Source organism: Phaethon aethereus (assembly GCF_964289735.1).
Source record: "Phaethon aethereus genome assembly, chromosome: Z".
Taxonomy (NCBI): domain Eukaryota; kingdom Metazoa; phylum Chordata; class Aves; order Phaethontiformes; family Phaethontidae; genus Phaethon; species Phaethon aethereus.
The window spans coordinates 7335959-7360474 of record NC_138577.1 but is presented as its reverse complement, the minus strand read 5'-3'; the positions used below and the strand labels follow the sequence as shown (position 1 = coordinate 7360474).

The 24516-nt window shown below is 39.7% G+C and overlaps 1 protein-coding gene across 1 annotated transcript in view; it reads left to right on the top strand.

Moving 5' to 3' along the window:
* Positions 1–7554: 7554 nt before the first annotated feature.
* Positions 7555–24516, top strand: part of PIK3C3 (phosphatidylinositol 3-kinase catalytic subunit type 3) — a gene marked incomplete at both ends in the record, with an annotated part of 75733 nt that continues 58771 nt past the window's right edge. Inside the window, 6 exons of the mRNA XM_082013731.1 lie at positions 7555–7622; positions 9375–9563; positions 10081–10224; positions 12439–12568; positions 18621–18707; positions 20868–20963. Coding sequence (XP_081869857.1) covers positions 7555–7622; positions 9375–9563; positions 10081–10224; positions 12439–12568; positions 18621–18707; positions 20868–20963 — 714 coding nt within the window. The remainder of the gene's footprint in view (positions 7623–9374; positions 9564–10080; positions 10225–12438; positions 12569–18620; positions 18708–20867; positions 20964–24516) is intronic.

The window sequence follows — 24516 nt, the reverse complement described above, 5'->3', positions numbered from 1 at the left end:
GTTCCCTGCACCTCCCACCTGTGGCATGGAAGCAACAAAACCCAGCGCACCCTGAACAATTTGGACGTGCCTGGTGCTTAGAGAACTTATACTTGCAATGTGCCCTTTAGTGATCTGGTGGTTACAGAGAATATACATAAACCTCAACTTAAGGGTGGGATTCATCTCATTTAATAGTAGCTTATAAAAGAAGTGTTTAATAGAAGTAGGTCATCTAGGTTCCCTTTATAATATTTTGAGAAAAATGAGATTGCAAACAGTGGTACATCCTGGCCCCACACAATTACTGAAGGTAAGTGTGGTTATATTGCTTATAAGTGTTACTGCCTCCTTCCCTTGACTCTAAAGCAAGGTGAGGCTAGCCTAGACAAGGTAAAAAAATGTATCCCAACATAACAATGTAACTTAACAATCTTTTGTTTATGGTCTGAAGCCTTATTTGGATTCAGATGCTATGAAAATGGATTCCTTTGTGGGTGGGTGGGCGGGTGGATCGATGAATGGAAAGATGGATGAACGGATAGAAGGATGGATGGACAGATGGATAGAGGGACTAAATTTTGCCTTCACATACATGGTCAAAACTTATGTTTGTTTGCTTTTTCTAAAAAAAAAAAATATCGTCGTTGCTTCTGATTTGGAACAACCTAAAAGAGATTTTCAGCTACTTTGGGGAAGCATGGGGTGCAGGTGAAAATATGACCTGTTCTTTTCTAAGAGTGAAACTTGTTTTCCCTAAGTTAGTTGAAAGTGATGTGCCCTCATTCCCATGGCAAGGAACATTTCCTTTAGTGCAGCTGACAAGTTTTTCAAGGTGTTTCTGCACATCCTGTAGGGAAAGCAAATTGTCATCAAAATTGAAAATTCAGAATATGTGGGGTTTTTTTTCCCCTGAAGGTCCTTAGGGCTCTTGAAATGCTAAGTAGAAAACTGAGCTCAATGCATATGGAGGAGATTTTCATATTTTAAAAGACAGGCAGAGTGTCAGCCGGCAGACGCAGCAACTCCAAGAATCTTCAAAAAGGCAGAAGCAGAAAAGTTTACTGCTTGTTCGGCGGACATGTTATTTTAGCCTGTGTTCTGCACATTAAGAGGCAGATTGCCTAGGGTCAGAGGGTGACCCTGCCCTGCAGCATGAGTATTATTCCTTTTTTTTTTAAAGTGCAAATTTGCATTTGGCTGCAACCTGCTTCCTTAATGATGGATCAGCCTTTTGTGCAGGTATAAGCTCTGATTGATAGGGCACGGGGATAGGAGAGGAGAATGGAAAAAACAAGTTTATAAATTTGACATAAGATTTGAATCGCAGCAGGAACTCTGCCAGTCTCCTTAGGCATAAAATTGGACTGGCTGGAAAATGTACTGCATGTGTGATGTATCAGCACTTATTGCTTTCATTATATCTTTACTTACTCAGTTAAGAGACTACTGAACTTGCAAAATCTGGCAGACTGGGTTTTTTTTAAACAAATTTTATGATGAGGGGAGGAAGGGGAGGAACAGGAAAAACCTGAAAATTACATACCAGATCTTCATCTGGTGTAATCCAATATAATTTAATTGATTTCACTGGAGTTACACTGATTTTCTCTAGCTGATGACCTGACTCAGTATTTTTGTTTTGCTTTAGCTTTTTTTTTCTTCTCTTCTGAACAGACTGTGTTGACATTTCATGTTTCCTATTATTATTATTCCTTCCCCTTCTTTGTTTTGGGAATTATATGGCTTATTGACTAAACAGCATTAGAAAACTAAAGTTAATGGTCCAAACTCTTCCCTACTGCAACTTTATTGAGTTCAAGTTATATAGGGATGAATGAGTTCAGGGACTACTCCAAAGAGGGTTATTGCAGAAGCTGATTCTATAATAAAAGGGAAGTCCACGGCTTTGTTGTTGTTTCAATGGAAATTAAATGTTGCAAGAAGCCCAATGCTTTCATCTTCAGCCGATGTGATGAAACCTGAGGGTGCTAAACACAAAAAGGTAAAATCATACCTTGCTTTAATGGATTAGAACAAATCCTTTAATATTATCAAGAATCATTTAATAATAGTTCATGTTTACCTATTCCCTGGAGCACTCTGAGTTGTATGGCCCACCAGAACGGCCATCTTCTCCACCATATCTCTATCAACGGCAACTGAGGGAGTGGCATCTGGTATGACATCTGTCCCAGGAGCAAGGTGAGACTGTGAGGATCTGGCTCCTTAAAATACCAGAAATGCAGCACCAATCTGGATAAGGCTCAGAGAAAACAGACTCTTATGGATGGGACAAAAAAACAAGAAGGTGGTTCCTAACCAGGAGTGCTTTAGGACAACTTTTCATGGTCTTGGTAGAGTTGAAAGACTTTCTGTTTGTAAAGTGGAACTCACTGAAACCGATTGAAACAGTTGGTGCTGGTAATAGTAGAAGCAAGGACTGAATGTTTGAAGAGATGTCTGCAAGTCCTGGGTTTCTCTGAGCACAAAGAATGATGCTGTTGTTCTTGGACAGAAGGCTGGGGAAACAAGAACTGGGATAGTTTGTTCAGCAGTAGTGTCACTTTAATAAGAAAAGGCCTGGCACACACTAGACAGAAAATACTGTACTTCTCACTGTAGTGTTTAGGAGTTAAGTCAAGTCCCATAATAGCAAAGCACAGTAGAAATGCAGAAGTGTAGATGACTTCTTCCTCAAAGAACTCTAATCTAAATCTAACAGTTGCTAGTTATGGAAAAATATAAAGTCAGCTGGAAAGTGAACCTTTTTGGGTAAAACATCATTCCATAAACCTAAGTTATTGGTGCTCTGAGTTTTCAAATAGAGCTTTACACATGGCTTTGTGTTATCTAGATGAGAATCCAGAGGGCCATCCCCTGTGAGAGCCTCAGCTCTCTTGCAGGGGTATATGCTGCTGGCCGAACACTGTCAGACTTGGGATATTTGCTCCCTGCTCCATCTCGTCTAGATGTGACTGTCTTCCGAGCACATTACAGGGGCAGCTTTGTTCCAAGGCTAGAATTCTGAGAAGGATCAGTTTTTGGACCCAAATGATACTACTAGGTTTGAATTTAACTCCAAATTAATGGTATTTTTTTACAGCTAACTATTGTTCTGTGTGGATAGTTAAAAATATTCACTATCTACAGCATATGAATCAATGAACTTTTAATGCACCTATAAAGAAATGTAAAACATACATTTGAGGGGAGGGAAGGGGAGGTGTGTTCTTTTCTTAAACCTCATTCTCATCCATTTCTAAAGGAAGTATGATAGCCATGGTGTTAGCCACCTCTCCATTCTGGTTCTGAAAACATGTCCATCATTGTGGTATCCGAACAGCAGAAACTCTGCTGTACATCCAGCACGTAAAGTCTTTCTCGGGATATTACTAGAGGGAAAAAGGCGGTTGCCAATTCAGTTTTGTTCCAGTTCATTAGTAACCAAAAGTCATTACCATCTGACAGATGTACTGAGGGCTATGTATAGCTTTCAGTTGTCTCAGTCCGGTTTCTAGTGGACAGATGCCCACATTCAGAAGAGATGAAACAAAGCAAGTCTGACAACACAGCTACTTTCAGCTACTTTGCCGAAAGTCTTTACCAAGAATGTGGGACCTGGCTGAACATCTGAACTGATCAGTCCTCTTGCTTATCGTGGTAGTCCCACTAGCAGAAAATAAATGGTGTATGAGGAAGCAATGCCATCCTCTGGAAGATGGTATATATTTCTCAGTAAGATTGAGAGGTTACGTATGTCTCTGTGGCTATCAATCGAATGTAAACTGCAAGTGATACTTTTGCTTCAAAACAAGAAAAATAGCACCATTCCCTCCAAAGAGAATCATGTCAGCAGCAGAGCTCTCTACCACTCCCACTGTTTTCTTGATGCTTCACCTCACCAGGCATCTGAGTTGGCTCAGTGGAGCCCATGGCTGGGCCAGGCAGGGCTGTGGTGGAGCAGGAGACTGGTACCTATAGCACTGCTGGGACACAGAACTCCCTGAAATGGGGTCCTGGGCCATGAGCACGGGAGATTAGTGACCATTAAGGCCTATTAGTCCCTCAGGTCCCTCTCAGTTTCACCCCAGGCCTAGAAGGGACAGATGCCCTTTTTTTGTTGGCATGATGAAGGTTTCAGTTTGCTTCACAATGTACTTGGAGCATTAGCAATCTTGACACTCTAGCTTCCAGAACTTGTTCCTACTATCACATATATGCAGTTGCCTGTACAATGCATGTGCCAGTTCACTCCCAGACTCCCTCTGGAATACACTTATTAGTCTCCTTAGAGAATAAACCCAAGCAGAGTTGCCAGGAGAGTTTGCTTATGTGGCAATCTTATGGAATATCTGTGCTGCAGATTGGCAATAGGAGAACAGATGTGCCTTGTTTGACACCCAGCACTTGGAAAAGTCCTGCCCTACTGCAGTAGGCCAAAATCACTCAACCACCACAACGTGCCTTCATGCCATGCTCTAGATGTCACGCTATAAAAACCTTCCTGCAGGCTTAGAAACAACCCTTACATTACATCAGGCACTTTGAGCTGGAAAACACACACAGAAGTAATTGTGTCTTTTGGCCACAAGAGTGGTCACTGAAGCTTAGAGAAAAGACAGACCAAATATTATTGCAGTTGGGATGCAGATGGACCAGTCCACAGGGGCCAAGTCAAGATAGGGTATATGTGAGTCACACGTACTACTTGATTCAGGGCAACAGCCTACGGTGGCTGTTTTTAGCAGTACAGATGTTGCCATGAATGCCGAGTGCCCTGAAGGACCCACAGAAATGGCAGCAGAGAGTCAATGGGATAATGCCCTCATCTAACTCGGCATCTGCTCCGTACCAAATGGCCCTGTTCATCTTTAGTGTGCTACCTCGGTTGTAGCAGTGTGGCACGTCGTACAGAGCCTGCACCCGCTCAGGCATCTGTCCCCTCTGGGAGGATTTGTGTCAGTAGCGTAGGCAACGGTTCCCAGTCATCTATGGTACGTCCATCACTGCGTTTTCAAAGTACGTTAGGATCATTCAAGGTGAAAAACACTCAGATAGGGTATATGTACCTGACATAGAAGAAATAGATAGAAACCTGCCTCTATGACAGTATTTGAGAACTTATAAACGTAATGTCATTAGTAATGAGAAAGTAATAATGAGAAAGTTACATTTTTGATTGAAATCAGATCTTTCTACAATTTTATTGTCAAATGTCTTTTTTAAACATTTTTCTCTTCTTTTGCCTCCCACAGACCTAATTTACTTGTTTAGTTAGCCACACTGGAGTCTGAGAAAGTTGGGAAATATACCACTTCAGAAACTTTTTTTAATGCCAACTTCAGAGGTCTTCTGTAATTTTTTCCCTTAGCTTTTTTTCTGACAAATAAACAAAACTTGAATAATGACTTAAAAATGTCTCTGTAATGGTGAAATCAACAGTGATATTAGTTAACTGATACTACTAATTCCATTAATTGAAAAAGTATCCAATTTTTCCTGAGACAAAATAATACCAAAAATAGGTACACACATATGGATGTACTTGCTGTTTGTGTACACACAGAGCGTACATTGCTTAGCCTTAAAACTGTGAGATTTATTTGTCTTGTAAATTTTTACAGTTTTATGTTTTACTTTTTCTCCACAGCCAAGAAGAACAATAAGTTTGTTTATCTTTGTTATGGAAAGCAGAGATTTTATGTAAAAAACTGGGCTGGAATCAAACTAACAAACAAATAGAAGCCATCAAAAATTATGAGGCAGGCAATAAATGAATGGCAGCTGCCAGAGCTGTAGAAGGAAGCTGTAAATGTGATCAAAAAGTGACAAATTCAGATAGAAAAAGATGGATAAAAGATCACATTTTAAAAAGTTATTTTAACATCAAAGCAATTTGTTAATTTAATTATGTTTAAATTATGTTTTGCACTCATAACATGCCAGCTTGGCAGTGCTGGAAAGCAAAGGCTTCATTTTAGTGATACATGGTTCTGGATCATTTCCTACTGGATTTCCAAATCCAATTTCCTCCTTGTTTTTTAGAAAAAAGAAAAAAAGACTTCCTGGTCACAGCATGTGAGGGGAAAAAAAAAGTTTTGAAGTGAAATAGTCTTTCTTTCCTTAAAGAATCGTTCCTCCCCTGCTTTGGCCTCTTCCCCCATTGCTGCTGACTTGCAAGAGAAGAGGGCTAGCTGACGACATGTTCTTCCACATCCACCCATTAACGGTTCTTGCTGCGAAAATGGAAAACATGCTGGTTCCAAACGATAATTATCTTTTTTTAATACGAGCAGCACATGCTGAGAGACAGCACCTCTGTCTTGATGCTTCCTCAGGACTATTGCTGCTGTATGTACGGCGAGCTACAGCAAGACATCAATTTTTATACTTTTGTTCATCAGCACTGAGAAGTTCAGTGGCTGCGGTGGATTATAAAACATGGAATTCCTCTTTAGTCAGCCCCAGCTGCTTTGCCTACGTAGACAGAATAAGCATAGGATAGTAATGATGTGTGTATTTTTGTCACTTAAAAGTGCCTGCAATCCGTATCAATCCTCAAAACATTAAGGATTGTTTAAAACCATACAATTATTTACAATATGTAAGTTGTGGGTGATTGTCAGTTGCCTGTGTCAGATGCAGAGTCATTCTGTACTTAAATTTTACTGTTTTGTTTCCCCGTTAGGTGATGATTGCTGATGACCAACTGCTGCTGACAGCTGAGGCTTCAGGAAAAACTAACAAATGAGAAAAACTACTCCCAAAGTAAGCATGCTGGGACTCATGATAAACTCACCACAACGAATTCAGCGATCAACCTGTGATGTCCACATCCTGCACAGCATTCGCTGCACAGTGGCAGAAGAAAACTGCCATTTCTACTCTGCCTTCTTCAGGTCTGTCAGTAACAAAAAGCAAGAATCATTAATTCTAAAACTACCCAGTGTGTGGTAACTCTAAAATTACCCCTGGAAAAACATAAGGTATACAGTCCATAGCTTCACAGAAGTAGCACCTGCCTTCCAAGGCACAGAAGGATTTTGGAGATGAAGGATTTGCCTGCAGCATGGAGAATCACAACCTGAGGGGACACTGTGAAATCCAGGTAGACTGCTGGAAATCTGAGCAGGAGTTAGAGCCCTGACACCTTCACAAACATCACCCTGGAGGCACGACCCAACCCTCTCCACTCGCAGGTGGGACAAGCAACCATCTCGCACCCTGCTGGGGCAGCGGCCATCTTAGTATACTTCTTATGGAAGCGGCCATCTTGTGTGCCGTACGGGTGGCAGCAGCCATGGTGATTAGAGAAGAGTGGGCGCAACCATCTTGAGGCCGCTAACTCGGCTGACGTAGGCTGGCGGCCATCTTGGTAAAGGGCCGTTACAGCGTGAGGCGGCGGCGTCCTCGTTCCTTCCTCCTTTAAGCAAGATGGCGGCGCTAGCGCATGCTCAGAGCGAGGAGGCGCGCGGGGCCCAGGCGGCGGGCTGGCCGGCGCTCATGCCTGGGGGCTGTTGTGGTGGAGGTCTCGGGTGCCGCTGAGGCGGCGGGCGGGGACCGGCGGCGGCCATGGGCGAGACTGAGAAGCTTTATTATGTTTATAGCTGCGACCTGGACATCAACGTGCAGCTGAAGATGTGAGTGTGTGGGGGGGTCGGGGCTTGCAGCGTCCCTCTGCTCCGCTGCGAGCGGCCCGGTCCCCTCCGGCTAGGGAGGAGGCTGGGCTGCCCGCCCGCTCACCGGAGTTGCGCTGGGTCCCGAAGCCCGGCTCCCCCGCGGGAGTGTGGCTACGCGGCGGTGCTCGTTCTGTCTCCCCTCACCGACACCGGGAGCTCCTGGATGCTGCCGCCCGTTTACTTCGGGGCTCCCGGGCAGACGGAGGCAGCGCGGCCGCGTCCCTGTCGGCGTGCCCCGCCGCCGGGCGGTGCCATGGGCAGGAGCTGGGCAAGGGGCCGCGGCGGCAGCAGGGCCGGGGTTGCGAGCTTCGCTCTAAACGCGTGACGGACGTTCATGGCCTTGGGTCCCATAGTGCAAGGCGGTCCTTTAAGGCAAAGATTGATTGTCATTTTAGCGCTGTTGTCTCTCGTAACCTTTCACCTGCTGGTGTCACAGCTCACTCCTCAGTGTTAAACTGGTGACGCTCTTTTTCCTACTTGTTTGCATCCTCCCTTGAAAGCAAGTTGCCCTTAGTCGGGTTCTTTGTTGTAAGCAGATCTAGGTGCTGCAACATGTAAGTATGTTCCTGGCTAGGTATATGCAAGCACTCTCGTTGAAGTTGGTGTTATCACACGCCGACGTATTTGCTGGTTCATTTTTTAATTTTTGAGGTTTTCCTGCATCACAGCACTGGGACGTTTACATTTGTGTAGGAGGGATGTAGCTAGCTGTAAAATGTGATATACCTAATGTTGCTGCATTATATTGCACTTTTTGGGAAAACTAAATGGGGAAAACTTATTCGGGGGTTGTTTAACTTCCCAGTGGAAGATGGTATCTGAAGTCAGATGCATATGCATGTACTCCTTGCTAATTCATTCTGCCTAACAAAAATAAAACTAGGATTTTTTTCTTTTTGTGCATCAGAGTTGGAATGTGCTATGCTACTTTCTTGCAAAAAACTTGTTCATCTACTCTGAAGTGTTGTTGTGCTACTGATAGATTTTTGTTTGCTGGAAGATTGACGTTAACATGTTTTCCCATCATCACCATAATTCCTTGTATCCACAGTGAGATATTTAGTATGCATGGTTGTCTTCATCGTGGCCTGATGAAATTCTATCAATTTACTGTAACAATAGCATTCTGCAAATTGTTGCAGAGCTTTAATCAAGTATGATTTGAATAGCCTGCTTAGATGAACGTTGGTTTGTTGTTGATTTGAGAGATGACTGGCATCCAAAGACAGTCATACGTTTCACATTTCATACAGCTTAAAATTAAGGCTTTTTTACCATGCTTTTTTTTTTTCCAGGTAGTATTTGGAGCACATGTATGTTCATGTTTGTTTTTTTTTTAATAATAGCAGCATATGTCATCTCATCATTGCCCTGTTTAGAGTATCTCATTTGATGCTGTCTGAGAATCTACAGGTTGTACTATAAGTTATCTCCACTGAAAATGCAAACAAGTAATTCTTCCTTTCCTTGCTCTTTTTCTCCCCTATCCCCAAATCAGTATAGCAATAAATTCGCTATTTGTTCATCACTTCGCATCCTGAGTTTCCTCAGAGGAATCTGGTATTTGGATTCCACTGCTGGCTGGTAATGCAAAGTGAAAATAGCCTCAGTACTGGGTAATCTAAATATAAGCTATGGAAATAGAAAAAGATGTAGATAAAATAAATTTTGTATTTTTATTTTTTCTTTTTTTGTTAATTTTCCACTGCACAGAGGAAGTCTGGAAGGGAAAAGAGAACAGAAGAGTTACAAAGCTCTCCTAGAAGATCCAATGCTGAGATTCTCAGGACTGTATCAAGAAACTTGCTCTGACTTGTATGTAACTTGTCAGGTGTTTGCAGAAGGGAAACCTCTTGCTCTTCCAGTTAGAACTTCCTACAAAGCTTTTAGCACAAGATGGAAGTAAGTGACTGCCTTTTCTTTCATATCCCTCTTAGTTACTGGGGCATCAAGTTATATAAATAAATCAGTATGGTTTTTATTTTGTGTTAAGAAAGATTTGGTTTCTGTTGTCTTTATTAAATAACTTTTATGTTTCTTCAAGTTTCTGTACGGTTATTAAGTGTTGCCCCGACAGTACAAAACCAACCTTTTTGTGTAATGGGTAAGTCATAAAATTGTTCCTTGTGTGTTTGGGCATGGCTCACTAGTTAAGTAACTTCTGGGGTCTGGACTAGCATGTTTTCATCATGTTTATTGGACAGACTGGTACTTAGTCATTGAGCTAGAGTATTTATCCTTTGGTCTCTAGCCTTTTAATCAGTTTCAAGACAAGTATTTGAATGGTTAAAGCCCACAGGAAAATACTCTTATCTGCCCTTAATATTTCATATTCTAAGGAGAATCTGGGCTGTATAAACTAATACAGAGTAACTTGAATTCTAAACCTTTATGACTAATAAAAAGTTTTTCTCTACAGCTGGAATGAATGGCTGAAGCTGCCTGTGAAGTATCCAGACTTGCCTCGCAATGCACAGGTGGCTCTGACCATTTGGGATGTATATGGACCCGGTAAAGCAGTTCCTGTGGGAGGAACAACAGTCTCGCTCTTTGGGAAATACGGGTATACTGCTTTTTCTTCTATGGTACAGATTTGAAGCTCACTTGTGAATAGTAACATAGCAGTGCTTATGAGAGGTTTTTAAATTTCTTTGTTTAAGCCAGGTTAACAGTCCCATGTTTGAAAAATCAGATACAAAGATGATTTACTCTCTTCTGGAGTGTAACTTCATACATGCTACAGTGTTGTAAAAAAAAAAGAAAAAAGAGTCTTTTCTTGTATAACACCCAACTTTTAGGCTTTTTTCATTAGATCTGTAAGCTTGGATTTCAAGGTAGCAAATGCTGAAATTACTTCATATTTATACTTTTGTAATGCATTAATGCCAGTACTGATTACTTAACATGATTGATTTAATTCTTGCAGTTGGGCTGTTAATGCAGTATTATTCGTAAAGAATAATGTGTAACTTGGTAAATCAGGAGTTTTCAAAATTAATAATCTGTGACCCAGTAGATGGTGGGTTTAATAAATTTGTGGATGATAACACTAAAATGGGAAAGATTACAAGTGTGCTAGAAGGTGACAGTACATCAAAAGGATCTTGACATAGTGCAAAGGGGACTGAAAAAGAAAAAAAAGGATGCAGTTTAAGGAAAAGTATGATGTGCTGGTACTTTTTGCAATTGACTGTAAATACAGAATGGGGAGCAGCTTCCCAGGAGAACAGAGGAAAAGGTGAATTTAGAATGAGTCTTAAGTTTTGCATGATTTATTTCATGATGTTCTTGTGAAATGTGCAAACATTGAATATACGAACAGTCTATAAATAAGTGTATCAGGCACAATGTTGTATCCTCCTTCTCCATACTTGTCTGCTCGGCTGGGATATGTTCAGTTCTATATAACTGACTTTAAGCAAGTTGCTAACTACTGGGAGTCGAAGGGAGTCCATATCATTGAACATCTAGCCAATAGGTGTGATGGAGGAGGAGTAAAGACTAATGAGGCTGAAGAAAAGACTGTAGGAACACTTTTCTAGTGTATAAGTAGCATTGGAAGATGGTGAGAAATAGCCTTTTTTTGTCTTGTCAGTGGATAAGAAGTAATAAGGCTAAAATGAACTGCAGAAAAAGTTTAGTGTTAGGAAAGCTTGTTCTAGCAATCCTTTAATGCAGAAAATGGTTGTAGATCTGTCACTGAAGATACGGCTTTGACAAAAAGATTGACGTTGTCTTAGGGCAGAAGATTGAACTGGGTCAGTTAGACTGTGCCACAAAGACTACTGGTAGTTTTTAAAGCATTAGAGCATAGTTCCTGGAAAAAGATATGATTTATAAATGAAATTTGTATTTCCTACCAGCATGCGGGGCCTGGGGGAAGTAGATGGACAGAAAACAATAAATTATTTTGAAATTTTGTTCGTTTGTGAATAGAAACCATTGTAGTAGTATTCCACAAAGTGACATGTAAATTCAAGGTAAGATGGTTCATCTAGTCAGTAGTGCTCATTTTTAATGGTTGACTTCTTACAGCGTTCCTTCCAGTTGTATTTACCTGAAGTTGTTAGAGTTAAGTGACCATCTCTTATTGGCCAAAGTAATGCACTTGATTTCTTGGGGCAACTTTTATAGGTGGATCAGCACAAATGTGCAAGAGAAGCAGAGTTTTGTGGAGAAAAGGTGTGGTCAGTTACCCTGCAAAGTTCTGTTCGCTGCACAGTTTCAATTACCAATTCAATTTCAAGCATAGATGGAGAAAATGCTATGTTGAGGATTGTGCTTTTTTTTTATTTATTTGGCAGCTCAGAAGGCTGCTTTATATCAGATGATCTTCAAATGAAATTTAGGTAGTTTTTTAGTTGATTTTTTTTTCAGACTGGCAGACCTAAAGTCAGTATTATAATTTGCAAGTTAAGAGGAATACTTTCTGCTTCATTACAAACAGTAAAACTATGAAGGTCAAGCTCTGTCCTCAGTTTGCATTTGTACCACCCCACTAACTTTGGGAATTACCCATTTTTCTTCCACTTGCCAAATAAGTTATCTCAGACTTACTCATTGCCTTCTAAACGCCATGTGCCAATAAAAATGAAGGCCACAGAGGGCCCAAGGTGCGAGGCATTTTTGCAGTTCGGTTAAATTATACATCGCAATGCATGTTTGTAGGTTTGGCAAAGGAAGCTACTTCATTTTCTTGCAGCTGCTGTTGTACTTTGATTTCTGACAGCTATATTATTTTGAATTTACTGAAGCGATTCTGCATTTTTACCTGCAGTATGTTTCGTCAAGGAATGCACGACTTGAAGGTCTGGCCCAACGTGGAAGCTGATGGCTCAGAGCCCACCAAAACTCCTGGGCGAACCAGCAGCACAGTCTCTGAAGATCAAATGAGCCGCTTGGCAAAGGTAATGGAATAGCAAGTAACCTTTAAGATGTACGTGAAAAGCTTGAACTTTCACTGGAGTTAAATGAAGACAGCCTTTAATGAAGATAGGCTTCTCATGTTGTTTTCTCACATGAAAGTTGTCTTCCTTTGATTGTTTAGATATTTTTCACAGGATTTATAGAAATGAGCAAACTAGATTACACTCATTTGCTTCTGAAGTATTTTTTAAAAGGGGACATATAAATACCTTTTAATATGCATTGCATTCTGTTGTAGCAATTTAACATCCTAATTCTTTGTAAAGAATGAAAATGCGAACATGCCTTTGAAGGTGCTTGAAGCCTAAATTCCATGAGGTTCAGTAAGGGCAGCTCTTAACAGTGATTTGTGAGGACAGTCTAATTTCTTTCAGTAGCTGTCCTTTAGGTTTAAGGTTGTCTGGCATGCTGTTCAGATGTGTATGACTTAACCTCTATGTTAGAAAGAACTTAAGTAGAACTGCAAAAATTAACCAAAGTTTCATTCATTTAGGCTCATGAATATGTGTGTGTGTGTTAGTGTTTTATTCTCCCAGCTTGGTTGCAGAGTGTATTTTTGCACTCAAAACTACTTCTGGAATTGATCAGTAAATACTAGTTCTTGAACTGTTTGAGTGGCTGATATCTCTCATTCTTCAGGTAAGCTTATCCCAAGCTTGCCAAATCCCTCAACCCACTTACTCAGTGTACTTTCTTCTTAGTCTTTATCTCCTAGTTTTCATCCTCACCGTTGTGCAACTCCCAGTGAAAGATACGGTCCTGTGCTATAAATATGTCCATTTTCTCATCTAGAAATTTATCACAACAATAAACTAACTTTCATTTAGGGTCTCTCTTCTATTAGTCTAGTTCACCTTGAATTTATAATGGCAGACTCATTAAAGCTCTCTGGCAGTGGTGGCACCCCATTTCTTGGTTGTAGCAGCATAAATCCCCTCTAGCCTGAGGAAACTCTGTAAACAGACACTAAATATCGAGGCTTGTTTATAGTTCATCAAACCGGTTACATGATGCAGGCAGTGGGTCTCTGAGAAAGAGGTTTTAGAGTGTAGGCCTCCCCTTTCATGTTAGTTCTGTTATGCAAACATGATCATACCTTACCAGTGCTTTTTCTCCTCTTCCCTTCACTCCTTTATGCTACATTATTTGTATTTCACAGAATCACTAGGTTGGAAAGGACCTTTAAGATCATCAAGTCCAACCATTTCTTGAGCTTGGGAGAGTATTTCAGTCTTAAAATACCTGGGCATGTGGGAGATGAGGACTCAAAGCCTCTGAGGAAGAGGAGGGAATTCTCCTTTCACATCCCAACTGAGAGTTCTAGTTAATGGTTAATAAAAAGCTAATAACATCACTGCCACCCTTCTTCTCTTCTGAAAGCTGTTTTGGGAGATACTAATTTCAGAAAGATGAGAGTGTTTTCACTGGCATTTTGTTGTGTTCATTTATAAAAACATTTTACCATCAGACGCTAGCGAAGTGAATAGGGTTTCCGGATAAGTGTGTCTGTGAGAGCTTTCATTTGTACAGCTGTTTACACAGCAGATGAGGTTCTTGTGATGTATTATTCCTAAAGAGCCATTGGTTGAGTACAGTCAGCTTCAGTTTTTCTACATCTTGTTCATCAGTTGCTGAATGCCTCCTGATGCTACTGTATGTGAAGGTATATTTAAATACAGTAAGAGGAGTAGGACTAACTAAATACAAGAGGAGTTTGTGTGGACTTTGTTATTCTTGGTTTGGTTTGGTGCTTTTTTCTGTTTTATCTATTGCGCAGACTTACCATTTGTAAGTGTCATGATACTGATTGATGTCTGATACCAGAGGCCGAATTAGAGTCCTCTGGAAAATTACTAACTTCTGAGAAGAGCTTGTTGAAGGACCTTTTCTCCATCTAAAACACAGCTTTTTATTTTCTTGACAAGCTTCTGAGTTTGTGTGTGTGTGATATTTATTATTATATGGACTTTGTATAAAATCAAAGACTGGCTGTTGGAGGAGCGGTATCCTTTTACCTTAAATCATTTTTACCTTGATACTATGGCAAGCCTCTCATTTTATGTTGAGGTGTCATATGGTTATGCTCTTAACCTGAATGTTGCTTGTAAAATTGCTACTGATGAAAAAGCCGTGGCTTCGCATCCTGGGTGTCAATGTGAATGCAGATTTTGTCCTGTACTAAGGAATACGAGTGGGAAGAGTGGAATACTTTAGCACGCTCGAATATTAATGACATTAAGATGTTTCTATCATGAGTTGTGTGTTAGATTAATTTATTCTAATTAAACAAAAAATAAGTTATTTTTTGATCCATTCATTTCCCTCACTGCTTCTGCTGACTGAATGGAATTAGATAATGACAATGGTGAGATAATATCTAAAGGGATGCCTCTTGTTTAGTAGCGGATGATGAATGCTTCTTTCCCTTAAGGGAATGCACTAACTTCTCTCTTATTTTAAGCTTTAAATATTAATTCAAGAGAACGGTTCTTCGTGTGTGTGTATATATATGTCTGCAGATCTTCTGGGTCTTGAGTGCAGGCCTAACTAGTTGCTCTATTATGACTTTATTCGTCTCTATAAGGGGGGTTTCCAGGTTTAGGAGATTAATGATTTTCCTCTGAAATATACGGCATTACTTTTTTCTTTATTCTGTAGTGCAGTGAACAGGAAAATGAACTAAGAATTTGTGACCAAGGTGTCTAAACGAGACTTTTTTGTTAAGGCTTTGATAAGTGCTATCCTAAGTCTGTATATCAAGGCTGCATGTGAATATGTGGTATGCTGAAAATTTTGATGCATTGCTTTAAGGTAGTGGAAATAAGAGGGCTACCTTGAGTAAGAAGAAATATTTTTGTTAGGTTAAAAAAAAAAACGTAGGGAGTAATGTAGAAGTGACTAAAATGGTGGACATGTAAGGGTAAGGGCTTCCTTCTTTGCTGAGGATGAGAAGGCCTTTTCTCTGAACTTGGTAGAACATTTGTGAATGCACTGTGATCACGTCCAGCCTGCCTGAAACAGCATTTTGGGTAATAACTGGTCTGCATGCTGCTGGTTCTCTACCTTTGAAATATATTATAAAATCATATATGAGGCAAAGGCCAAGTCTGGCGTTATCCTTTTAGTGCAGTCCTGGCACGCTCTGTCTCCATAATATTGCTGAGATAGAATTTGATGAGCTGGCTGCAGAATATAACAAAAGATAGCAAAAAATTATTACTGGATTGTGCTCCTGTTTAAAATCCTGCTGATAAGTTGAAAGAACCCGAAGACGAGGTTTCTGTGCTTTGGTTACATCCAGCGTCCTGAAATATTATTAAGGATTATACTTTGCTCCCCCGCCCTTCCTTTTCCTTTTGTACTGTTAAGTTTTATTGAAGCTAATCTGAAGATTAGGTGTCCTAGAGTTTACTGGAGACAAACAAATGAAAAAAAGCCTCTACTGCATACCGAACAGAATTAGTTAATTCTTAGAAGTTGCAGTGGTCTTCCAAAGTTTGCATCAAAATCTTCTTATTTCTGTCAAGCTGTACTGTGGTCTAGAGTTTAAAGAAAAGTTAGGTGAATGAGCTGCTTTAAGCAAACAGTCATTACAGGATTATGCTGTTGTGTTTCATGGAATGAGTTTAGAAGAAAGGGCATTGGGTGCTCATGGCTAATTTACTGTTTAGTGCTTCTTGAAATATAAAGTTCCTAGCAAAACGGGAAGTAAGTTGTTTTTGTTTCTGTTTTTGTTTTTTCTAAAAAGGGCAGGATTTTCCTCCCAACATTTTGACTTTTTTTTTTTTAAATTGTGACTGCTTTTGATTAGTCCTTTACCTTGGAGGGCCAATAACTATAGCTGAGGATTAATATTCAGTGGAAAATTTTAAACCTCATTGTTAGTAGACATAGTAGGAACCAAGAGTCATTAAAACTGAATTACATAATGTATTTGTGAAATGAGCAAGTATCACCATTCAGAGCTAGAGGTCATGCTTGCTTTCATAGATAATCTGCCTTAAAATTTAATTCAGATCCCGAGAGGGCGCAGAGGCCATGGTGTGGTCTGTAATGTATTCCAACTCTTTCTGATATAAGCTGTTTCCAAGAAAACTAAATTAATTGGGAGTTCTGTTTCCTGCTTAGAAGTAGGAACAAATATCCAAAGTGTTGTTAGACCATAATACCAAATTAAACTCTGGGGAGGTGAATAGAGAAAAAGCAAAACCAATGAACTTATCTTCAATAGCAAGAGGTCACTTTGTGGAAAGGGAACAAGCAAGATGCTCTGCTGTTATTGGATATGAAGGGACAGTTGATCAAGGTATTAAAAGACAAGGATAAATGCCTACCAGCTGATCTTTGACAGATCAGTTCCACTGATATAAGAACACCTGTAGGGAGACTGCAGAATGCTGAAATTTCATGTTGTTAATGATTTTAATGGCCGTTTACAGTCTTTTGGATACTAGCTAATTATTTGCCTGTTATGCCAGTATTGCTTCTAAGAGATGTAAAAAAGCTAGTTGATTCTGCATAATTTCTGAACGTTGGCTTCTTGTGAGTTTGTCATGTATCTACTCTACAGATCTGTCAGGATCTGTAACTGGACATGAAGTTGATGCTCTTTTCAGAGTACGTCATGATGGGGTTTGTATTTAGCCCAGGTCATCCTTGGTAGGTAATAATACTTGTGCCCGTACTGTAAGACATCAGTTTACTCAGGATTTAAGTGAGAATAATGAAACAGTACTACTGGTGCAAATGCTTAACCTTTTTTTCTTCACAGTGGTTTTTGGGGTTTTTTGTGTCTGTAGTGGTGAGCTATAAGTCTAGTGCATGTATCTGACAAACTGTACAACCTAGACAGATCCCAGCATATAGCAAGATTTTTTTTTTTTGGTGTTTTTTTTTTTTTGTTTGGTAGTAATCTCATCTCCAGTTTTATATGGAGGAAGTAGACTGTTATGTTCTCCTGCATACAATACCTTCCATTCATATGCTCTCCTAGGGCTCTTTGTCTATTGCCTGTCCCATAGCTGTCAGCTGGGCAAGAAACAGCAGTCGGTGTGACTGTATAGCCTGTTCAAATTTAAATGCTCATGAGTTGGCAGGCTGACCACAGAACAAGGCTGATGAAGTACTAGTTGTAACCCTTCCTGTAATACAAATAATTTTGAGGGTCTCTTCACTAGCCATTTTCTAGACAGCTACTGATTTCTTTGAAGCATGAAAGAACTTGTTGTCTTGTAGTTCCATTGCATCTCTTCTTGCATACTGCAAGAATTACTAAGTTTTTGAGGAACACTTGTGATTTCTTAGGAGCTGAAAAGATGATTCCTGTTCATATTTGTGTGGTCATCTGCATCTGCTGAATTTTTCATAAAGTATTGTGTGTCAGTCCATCTGAAACTACAGGTAGTATGGCTCATATCTTACGTATCTTCTCTTCCACTCTTCTACTCTTAGGTAGTCCTTTAAACAACTCAACTTAGTTGCTATTACTACAACACTATATAGATGTAGGAGTAAAACTTGAACTACTTTTCAGATGACTAAAAAGAACAAGCTCTTTATGACTTACTGACTTTTTGCGATGTGTAAGTCCCGGTCTGAAAACTTGTTTAGGTAAGGCTTATAAGAGCAGAATTACTCAGTTTGGATAGTTCTTGAAATATCTTCTTTTTGTTTGGCTTGTTAAGTTTTACTATATGAAATTTAGTAAAACAAAAAACTAAATGTCTTTGTTATGTGACTTTGCTTTAAAAATAGGTTCCTGTTTTTAACGTGGTAAAAATGCAAAGGTGATGTGCTTGGAACATGGTTTTGGCCTTTGCCATGATTGGTGTTTTAGATACTAGAATTATGTTTATGGCATGGGTTAGCTGTTTAGAAGGATCTACTGTGTGCGTACTGCACAAGCATTTCTTCCAGTTAGTTGGTTTTCCCCCCCCCCCCCGATTTCATATTCATGTCTCTGTTAAATTATAACTTTGATATTCTTTTTTCTTGCTCCGAGCAATTTAAATGTTACTGTGTTTTTTCATGCAGCTCACCAAGTCTCATCGGCAAGGTCACATGGTGAAAGTGGACTGGCTGGACAGACTGACCTTTAGAGAAATAGAAATGATCAATGAGGTAGGTCATTATACTTCTGACTTGCAAATTTTTTTTTTTTTTTTTTTTTAATCTTGCTAATGTGGAGCCTTTGCTTGCTTAGGAGACTAAGTAATTGTCCTCTTTTTCTTCAACTGCCAGTGTATATGATAAAAGGAAAAATAATTCTTTAAGCTTCCAAAGTTGTTTTTACTTCGGCAGTAAGGAGACTCATCGAATCATAAATGGTTTGTGTTGGAAGGGACTTTTAAAGGTCATCTAGTCCAACCCCCCTGCAAGGAGCAGGGACAGCTTCAACTAGATCAGGTTGCTCAGAGCCCCATCTAACCTGACCCAGAATGTTTCCAGGGATGGGGCATCTACCACCTCTCTGGGCAACCTGGGCCAGGGTTTCACCACCCTCACTGTGAAAAATTTCTTCCTTATATCTAGGCTGAATCTACCCTTGTTTGCTTTAAAACCATCACCCCTTCTCCTAGCACAACAGGCCCTGCTAAAAAGTCTGTCCTCTTTCTCCTCAGCCCCTTTCAGTCCTGGCAGCTGCACTAAGGTCTCCCCGGAGCCTTCTCTGCTCCAGGCTGAGCGCCCCCAGCTCTCCCAGCCTGTCCTCCCAGCAGAGGGGTTCCAGCCCTCGGAGCGTTGCTGGGGCCTCCTCTGGCCCCGCTCCAGCAGGTCCATGTCTCTCCTGTGCCGAGGGCTCCAGAGCTGGACGCAGCCCTGCAGGGGGGTCTCCCCAGAGCGGGGCAGAGGAGCAGAATCCCCTCCCTCACCCTGCTGGCCACGCGGCTTTGGGGGCAGCCCAGGACACGGTTGGCCTCCTGGGCTGGGAGTGCACATTGCCGACTCATGTCCAGCTTTTCATCCACCAAAAGAGACAGCTGTTTCACAAGTTTTCAGCATCCAGTGAACTTGATCACAGACAGAATTTATTCATAATTTGGCGTAGCTTTGAACAAATGCTGTTAGGTATGACTAACTTAATTCTATGATGTAGATTCTGATGGGAAACTTTTTGGACATACAGCCTGTTCCTTGGTTTTAGACCTGTTCAGCTTTGTTGGTTTTGATTTTGTCTGTTGAGGTAAAACACTTCTAAGGTGTGAAATAATATTTTAAAAAAATTATCTGGTAGGTAAGTACCTGAATGAGGTGTTAACCCTCGTTGAGCAAAATCACCCCCAAACTGTTGACTGACTATACTCATCTGGCACAACAGAACATTGTTTTCTGCTTTGTGTTCTGAGATTTTTGTTGTCTTCTGGGAATCAGACTCTTTGAACTGAAATTTGTGTTTTTATAAACCCTTACGATTTTTTTTTTTTTTTAAGAACTCTGTCTATCACGGTGGTTTTTTATTGTGTTTTTTTTGGTTTATTTTTCTCTTCCCTTTCTGTAAAAAAACAGAAAAATAAAAATTGCTGTTTCCTAGAGCTGTGCCTTAAATGGAGAACCACTTTGCCTGTGCTGGAAAGTCAGTCCATTACTAATGCATGAAACTAATTTCAGTTGCTCATTATTCAAGGGAATGCTTATTTTTTTATTAAATGTATGTTGCTGGTGGTGGTGATGTAACTTCTTTCTTGTTTCCCACCTAGATTTTAAAGCACTTTTTCTAATTAAAACATTTCAGAAATGCATACATAAGCAAATCTTCCTCTGAAAGTGAATGAGCTGCAAATCTAATCTTGTAGTCCAAGTTTAATTTGTCTTTTTCATGGTTTGATCTGAAATGCTGATTTTTTTGTAATATTTTTTTTTTGTCTTCTGTTTTTGCCTCTGACATGCATAATTGTATGTAAGGATTTAAAAAAAAAAAAACAACAAACAAAACCAAACCCAAAACACAGAAAAATCCCAGCTGTCAGCTGGTTATTCTTCATTGCCTTTTTAAATACCTTCAGTCCACAATTGCAAGCCACTGATGAAAACAATGTGATTTTTATCTGTTACATGTAGATGTTCATCGTGAAGTGGGAATGTAAGGAAGTAAGAATGTCAGGAAGAAGGTCATATGGTCTCAGGTAGTGCTAGTAAAATGATTAACTGAATAATTGCTACAATGACTGATAATCTAATGAATCAGTTAGAGCACAAAGGCAGTAGGGTAATTTCTGTGCTGAGAATGCTGAAGATTGATGCACTTCAATAGATGATGCACATCTGTGATGGTTCTCTTCTCAGAGGGAAAAACGAAGTTCTAATTTTATGTACCTGATGATTGAATTCCGTTGCGTCAAGTCTGATGATAAAGAATATGGAATAGTTTACTACGAAAAGGTATGTGCCTTGCAGGCTTCATGGTCGTCTCTAAAAAGCAACATACGCACCTAAAATGGATAATTTTTTCTGCTGAAAGATAGTTTTTTTTCTGGTGAAATATTCTGCTGTAGGATAGTGTCAGACAGCTGTCAGTGGCAACTGTTTATGTACATACAAATCAAATAGTATAGATGCAGCAAGATTGCTGAAGTCAATCATTCATGTAATACAGTTCAAGATTGCAGAATTTAGTAAGTGTGATTAAACATTTTTTTGATTTATGGTTCCTTCAGTCATCCAGCAGTACTTTCAGAGTAGCTGTATGTAAAATTATGTCTTGTATTGGGAAGAAATTACCTGTATTGATTGGTGACTTTATGCAAGATAAGTTACTAAAAGTCTGCACAGGAGCTCTGCTGGTGAACATTTTCTCTAAAGTTAACAAATATAAAAGTTTAGTCTTTCATGCTGAAAATGCTTTGGAAGTCAATTAAGCAAAAGACTTCTGGATTGGAATATCTTATACCTTTTCTTTCCATGTACAAAAGATCTCCAAAGCAGTGCCCTCTGTTTTTATTTATGAGTTCAGGTTCAATGGAATGAAGGATTATCAGTGAGCTTAACAAGACATCAGCGTGGCTTTGGAAGGCATTATCAGTACTTTTATGGGCCTGTGCATTGTAGAAAGACCCAGTGAAATAGAAAAAGTGGTATATCTATAATCTGTTTTTTAAAAAAAAGTCAGTAATTACCTCCTTAAAATTTTCAGTATGTTTAGTTTCATAAGATTTCAGAAGGATACTGAATAATGCAGCTTTATGGAAAGGAAAGAGGGCAGAAAAAGAGACTGGAGTCCTACTGAGAACAGAGGCACTAACTTTAAGCAGTGTCTGTTCTGGGAATTTAAAAACCCGCTGTAATTTCATACAGAAAACGTTAATAAATGGAAAATAGATTACAAGTATTTCTGTGTATGTGACAGCATCACCCGTTGATTTGGGCAACAGAACTGTGATCTAACTTAAGATTCTAGAAGGAGGTAGTGACAAATACAGTAATAAATTGCAAAAAGCAGGATTCCCCAAAATCGGCATGGGAGAGCCATGTGTGTGTATTGGGTTTGTTTTGTTTGTTTGTGTGTTTGTTCTGTGGTGGTGGTGTGTGTGGTTGAGTTTGAGGGGTTGGTTTTATTGTGGTTTGTTTGGGGTTTTTTTGTGCAGGTGGTGGATTTTTTTGGTGTTTGATTCTCCGCTCCCGCCCCCCCCCGGCATTTATTGTAGTGACATGTGACATCGTAGTTGCTTAGTTATGACTGACTGTGTCTCTTGGTAAGCCATTACAGAAGAACTTAAGGCTTGTTTAAAATCTCTTAAAAACAGGTTGTAGAGTTGAAAAAGAAAATTTTAGTGCAACTCTGTGTCTTAGGCAGGTGTTTAGGTTAGAAACTTGCTTAGCTTCCTTCCTGAGAGTCCAAGTAGCTCTTTAGCATTTCTTTTGGTGGACTGTAGTTGGTAATGGGACTTCTCCCCGCCTTTCCAAGTCTTTTTGCCTTTAGCATAGCCTGTTTCATAGTGAAACAAAATAAAGTTATTTACTTCTGTGGAAATCAAGACAGTATTTTCACGGAGAGCATAATGGAATATAATTAAAATATTGAAACATTTTACTACCCATTAGCTTTTTATATTCGAACGGGCTTGTGCTTTTCACAGGTGCAAACTGATGAGCATGGCTGCTGTGTGGCTTTGTGTCCTGTTGGCTCCTTTATAGTTGAATGTGACATTCCTAAAAATGATTTCTGTCCCTTGCCTCCAGAAACCTACCATTGTAGATGAATTATTCCCAATTCACACACACAACCCTTTCTTTTTTTTTGTCATCATTATGCTTTCACAGATGTGCAAGGTGTGGGAAAGAAGATTCAGACTTGAAGCATGTGTCTTTCTTTCAACGGATGTTTCTGAAGCATATTAAAAGTGCATGGAACAAAATAACTATGAATTGGCTGCTCTTGTGGAAATAAAGTAATTCAATGTGTAACAGTACATATTAAAGCTATAACTAACTGCAGTTTGAGGGATTTGTTGTTATGAAGTAACTTTTCAACAAGTTCTTGACCCTTTTCTGGCAGCAGTAGGAAAGAGTACATAAATTACTGCCTGTCTTCTCAGTTTTGTCATGCTTCCAATTACATTGTACAGTATACATATCCAGCATCACCAATCCAGTATATTGAGTCTAATGAAAGTAGGTTCTGTTGTCACCTGCCTGTGACCGATAGTCGAAGTGGAGATTACTTGTCACAGTTTTGTTGATAAATTTGTTTTCAAGTGTTTACGAAGAACTAGCCTGTTAAACAGTGGCTGATAGAATTTGAGATTCTTTGACTCAACATTCAATTACAATGAAGTGGTGTGGCAGTGGCTTTTTCCACGTTCTCTATTAACTTAATTTTAATACAGCATTCGAGGTGTGAAGGATAGCACAAGATGCTAATAATGAGAGCATCGCTTCAGATTCCCCATTTAGGCAAAAGTTCAGTGTGACTTTCAAGTGCACATAACACCAGCATTTATCGTTAATGTGTTTTTGTGCAGGTTTCAAGTGCAACCTTTGAACAAAGAAATTGATTGCAATGCTGCATCTGGTTTATTTAAAAAAAAAGAAAGAAAGTAGTCTGATTATCAGAGCCTTTTTCATGGCTTGAAAGAAAGAAAAAGTGTCTACAGCATTGGGTGTCCATTTTTTGTATGGGAGAAGTTGGATCCCTTTGGTGTTACTTGAAATGATGTTTTGACTGAAGAGTAAGGTAAATAGAACCTCCATATTTATTGATATTTCAGGAAAGTACAGAAGAACCTTGCTGGTTTTGAAAATTCTGCAAATTTTGTTGGCTTCTTAAATGGACTGTAATATTTATATACAGTCACATATACTGACCTTAATGTAGTGAAATACCTCTAAAGCTCTGTAACATATTGTAGTTCAAGATGTCCCTGCTCATTGCAGGAGGGTTGGACTAGATGACCTTTAAAGGTCCCTTCCAACCCAAACTATTCTATGAATCTATATAGTTTAAGGCAAATTAATGCTGTTTAGTATTGATGTTGCTTTTGTTTTCCAGTGGCAAAATAGCAGGTCATCTCAGGTTCTGGCTGTGCTAGCAAGTCATGCAGCCAAGAGGAGCAGATTTACAGAGTGAAGTTGTTGCTGAAGGCCCAGCATCTGCACTCTGTGCTTATACTTGGGACTAGCTTTAATCAAGTCCCGTGGGCTGAATGGCTGTTGGCAGTTGGAGGACATTAGGTATTTCTAAAACCTCCATGTTATAAACCAAAGCTTGCTACATAGCGATAATCAGGAGAGGCACTTCAAAGCAGGTACCCGACCAAATTCAAATCCTAGTTTAGAGCTGACCCTCAGGCATTGGTATGGTTTAGTAAGTTTGTATGGTCAAGGTCACAGTGATCCATTGTGATGCTTTCCAAGTATGACATTGTGCCTTCTTGAGGGTTTTACAAAGTAGTCTCTTCTGAAAATGGTGTTAATTCCTGACACAGTAACTTGTCCC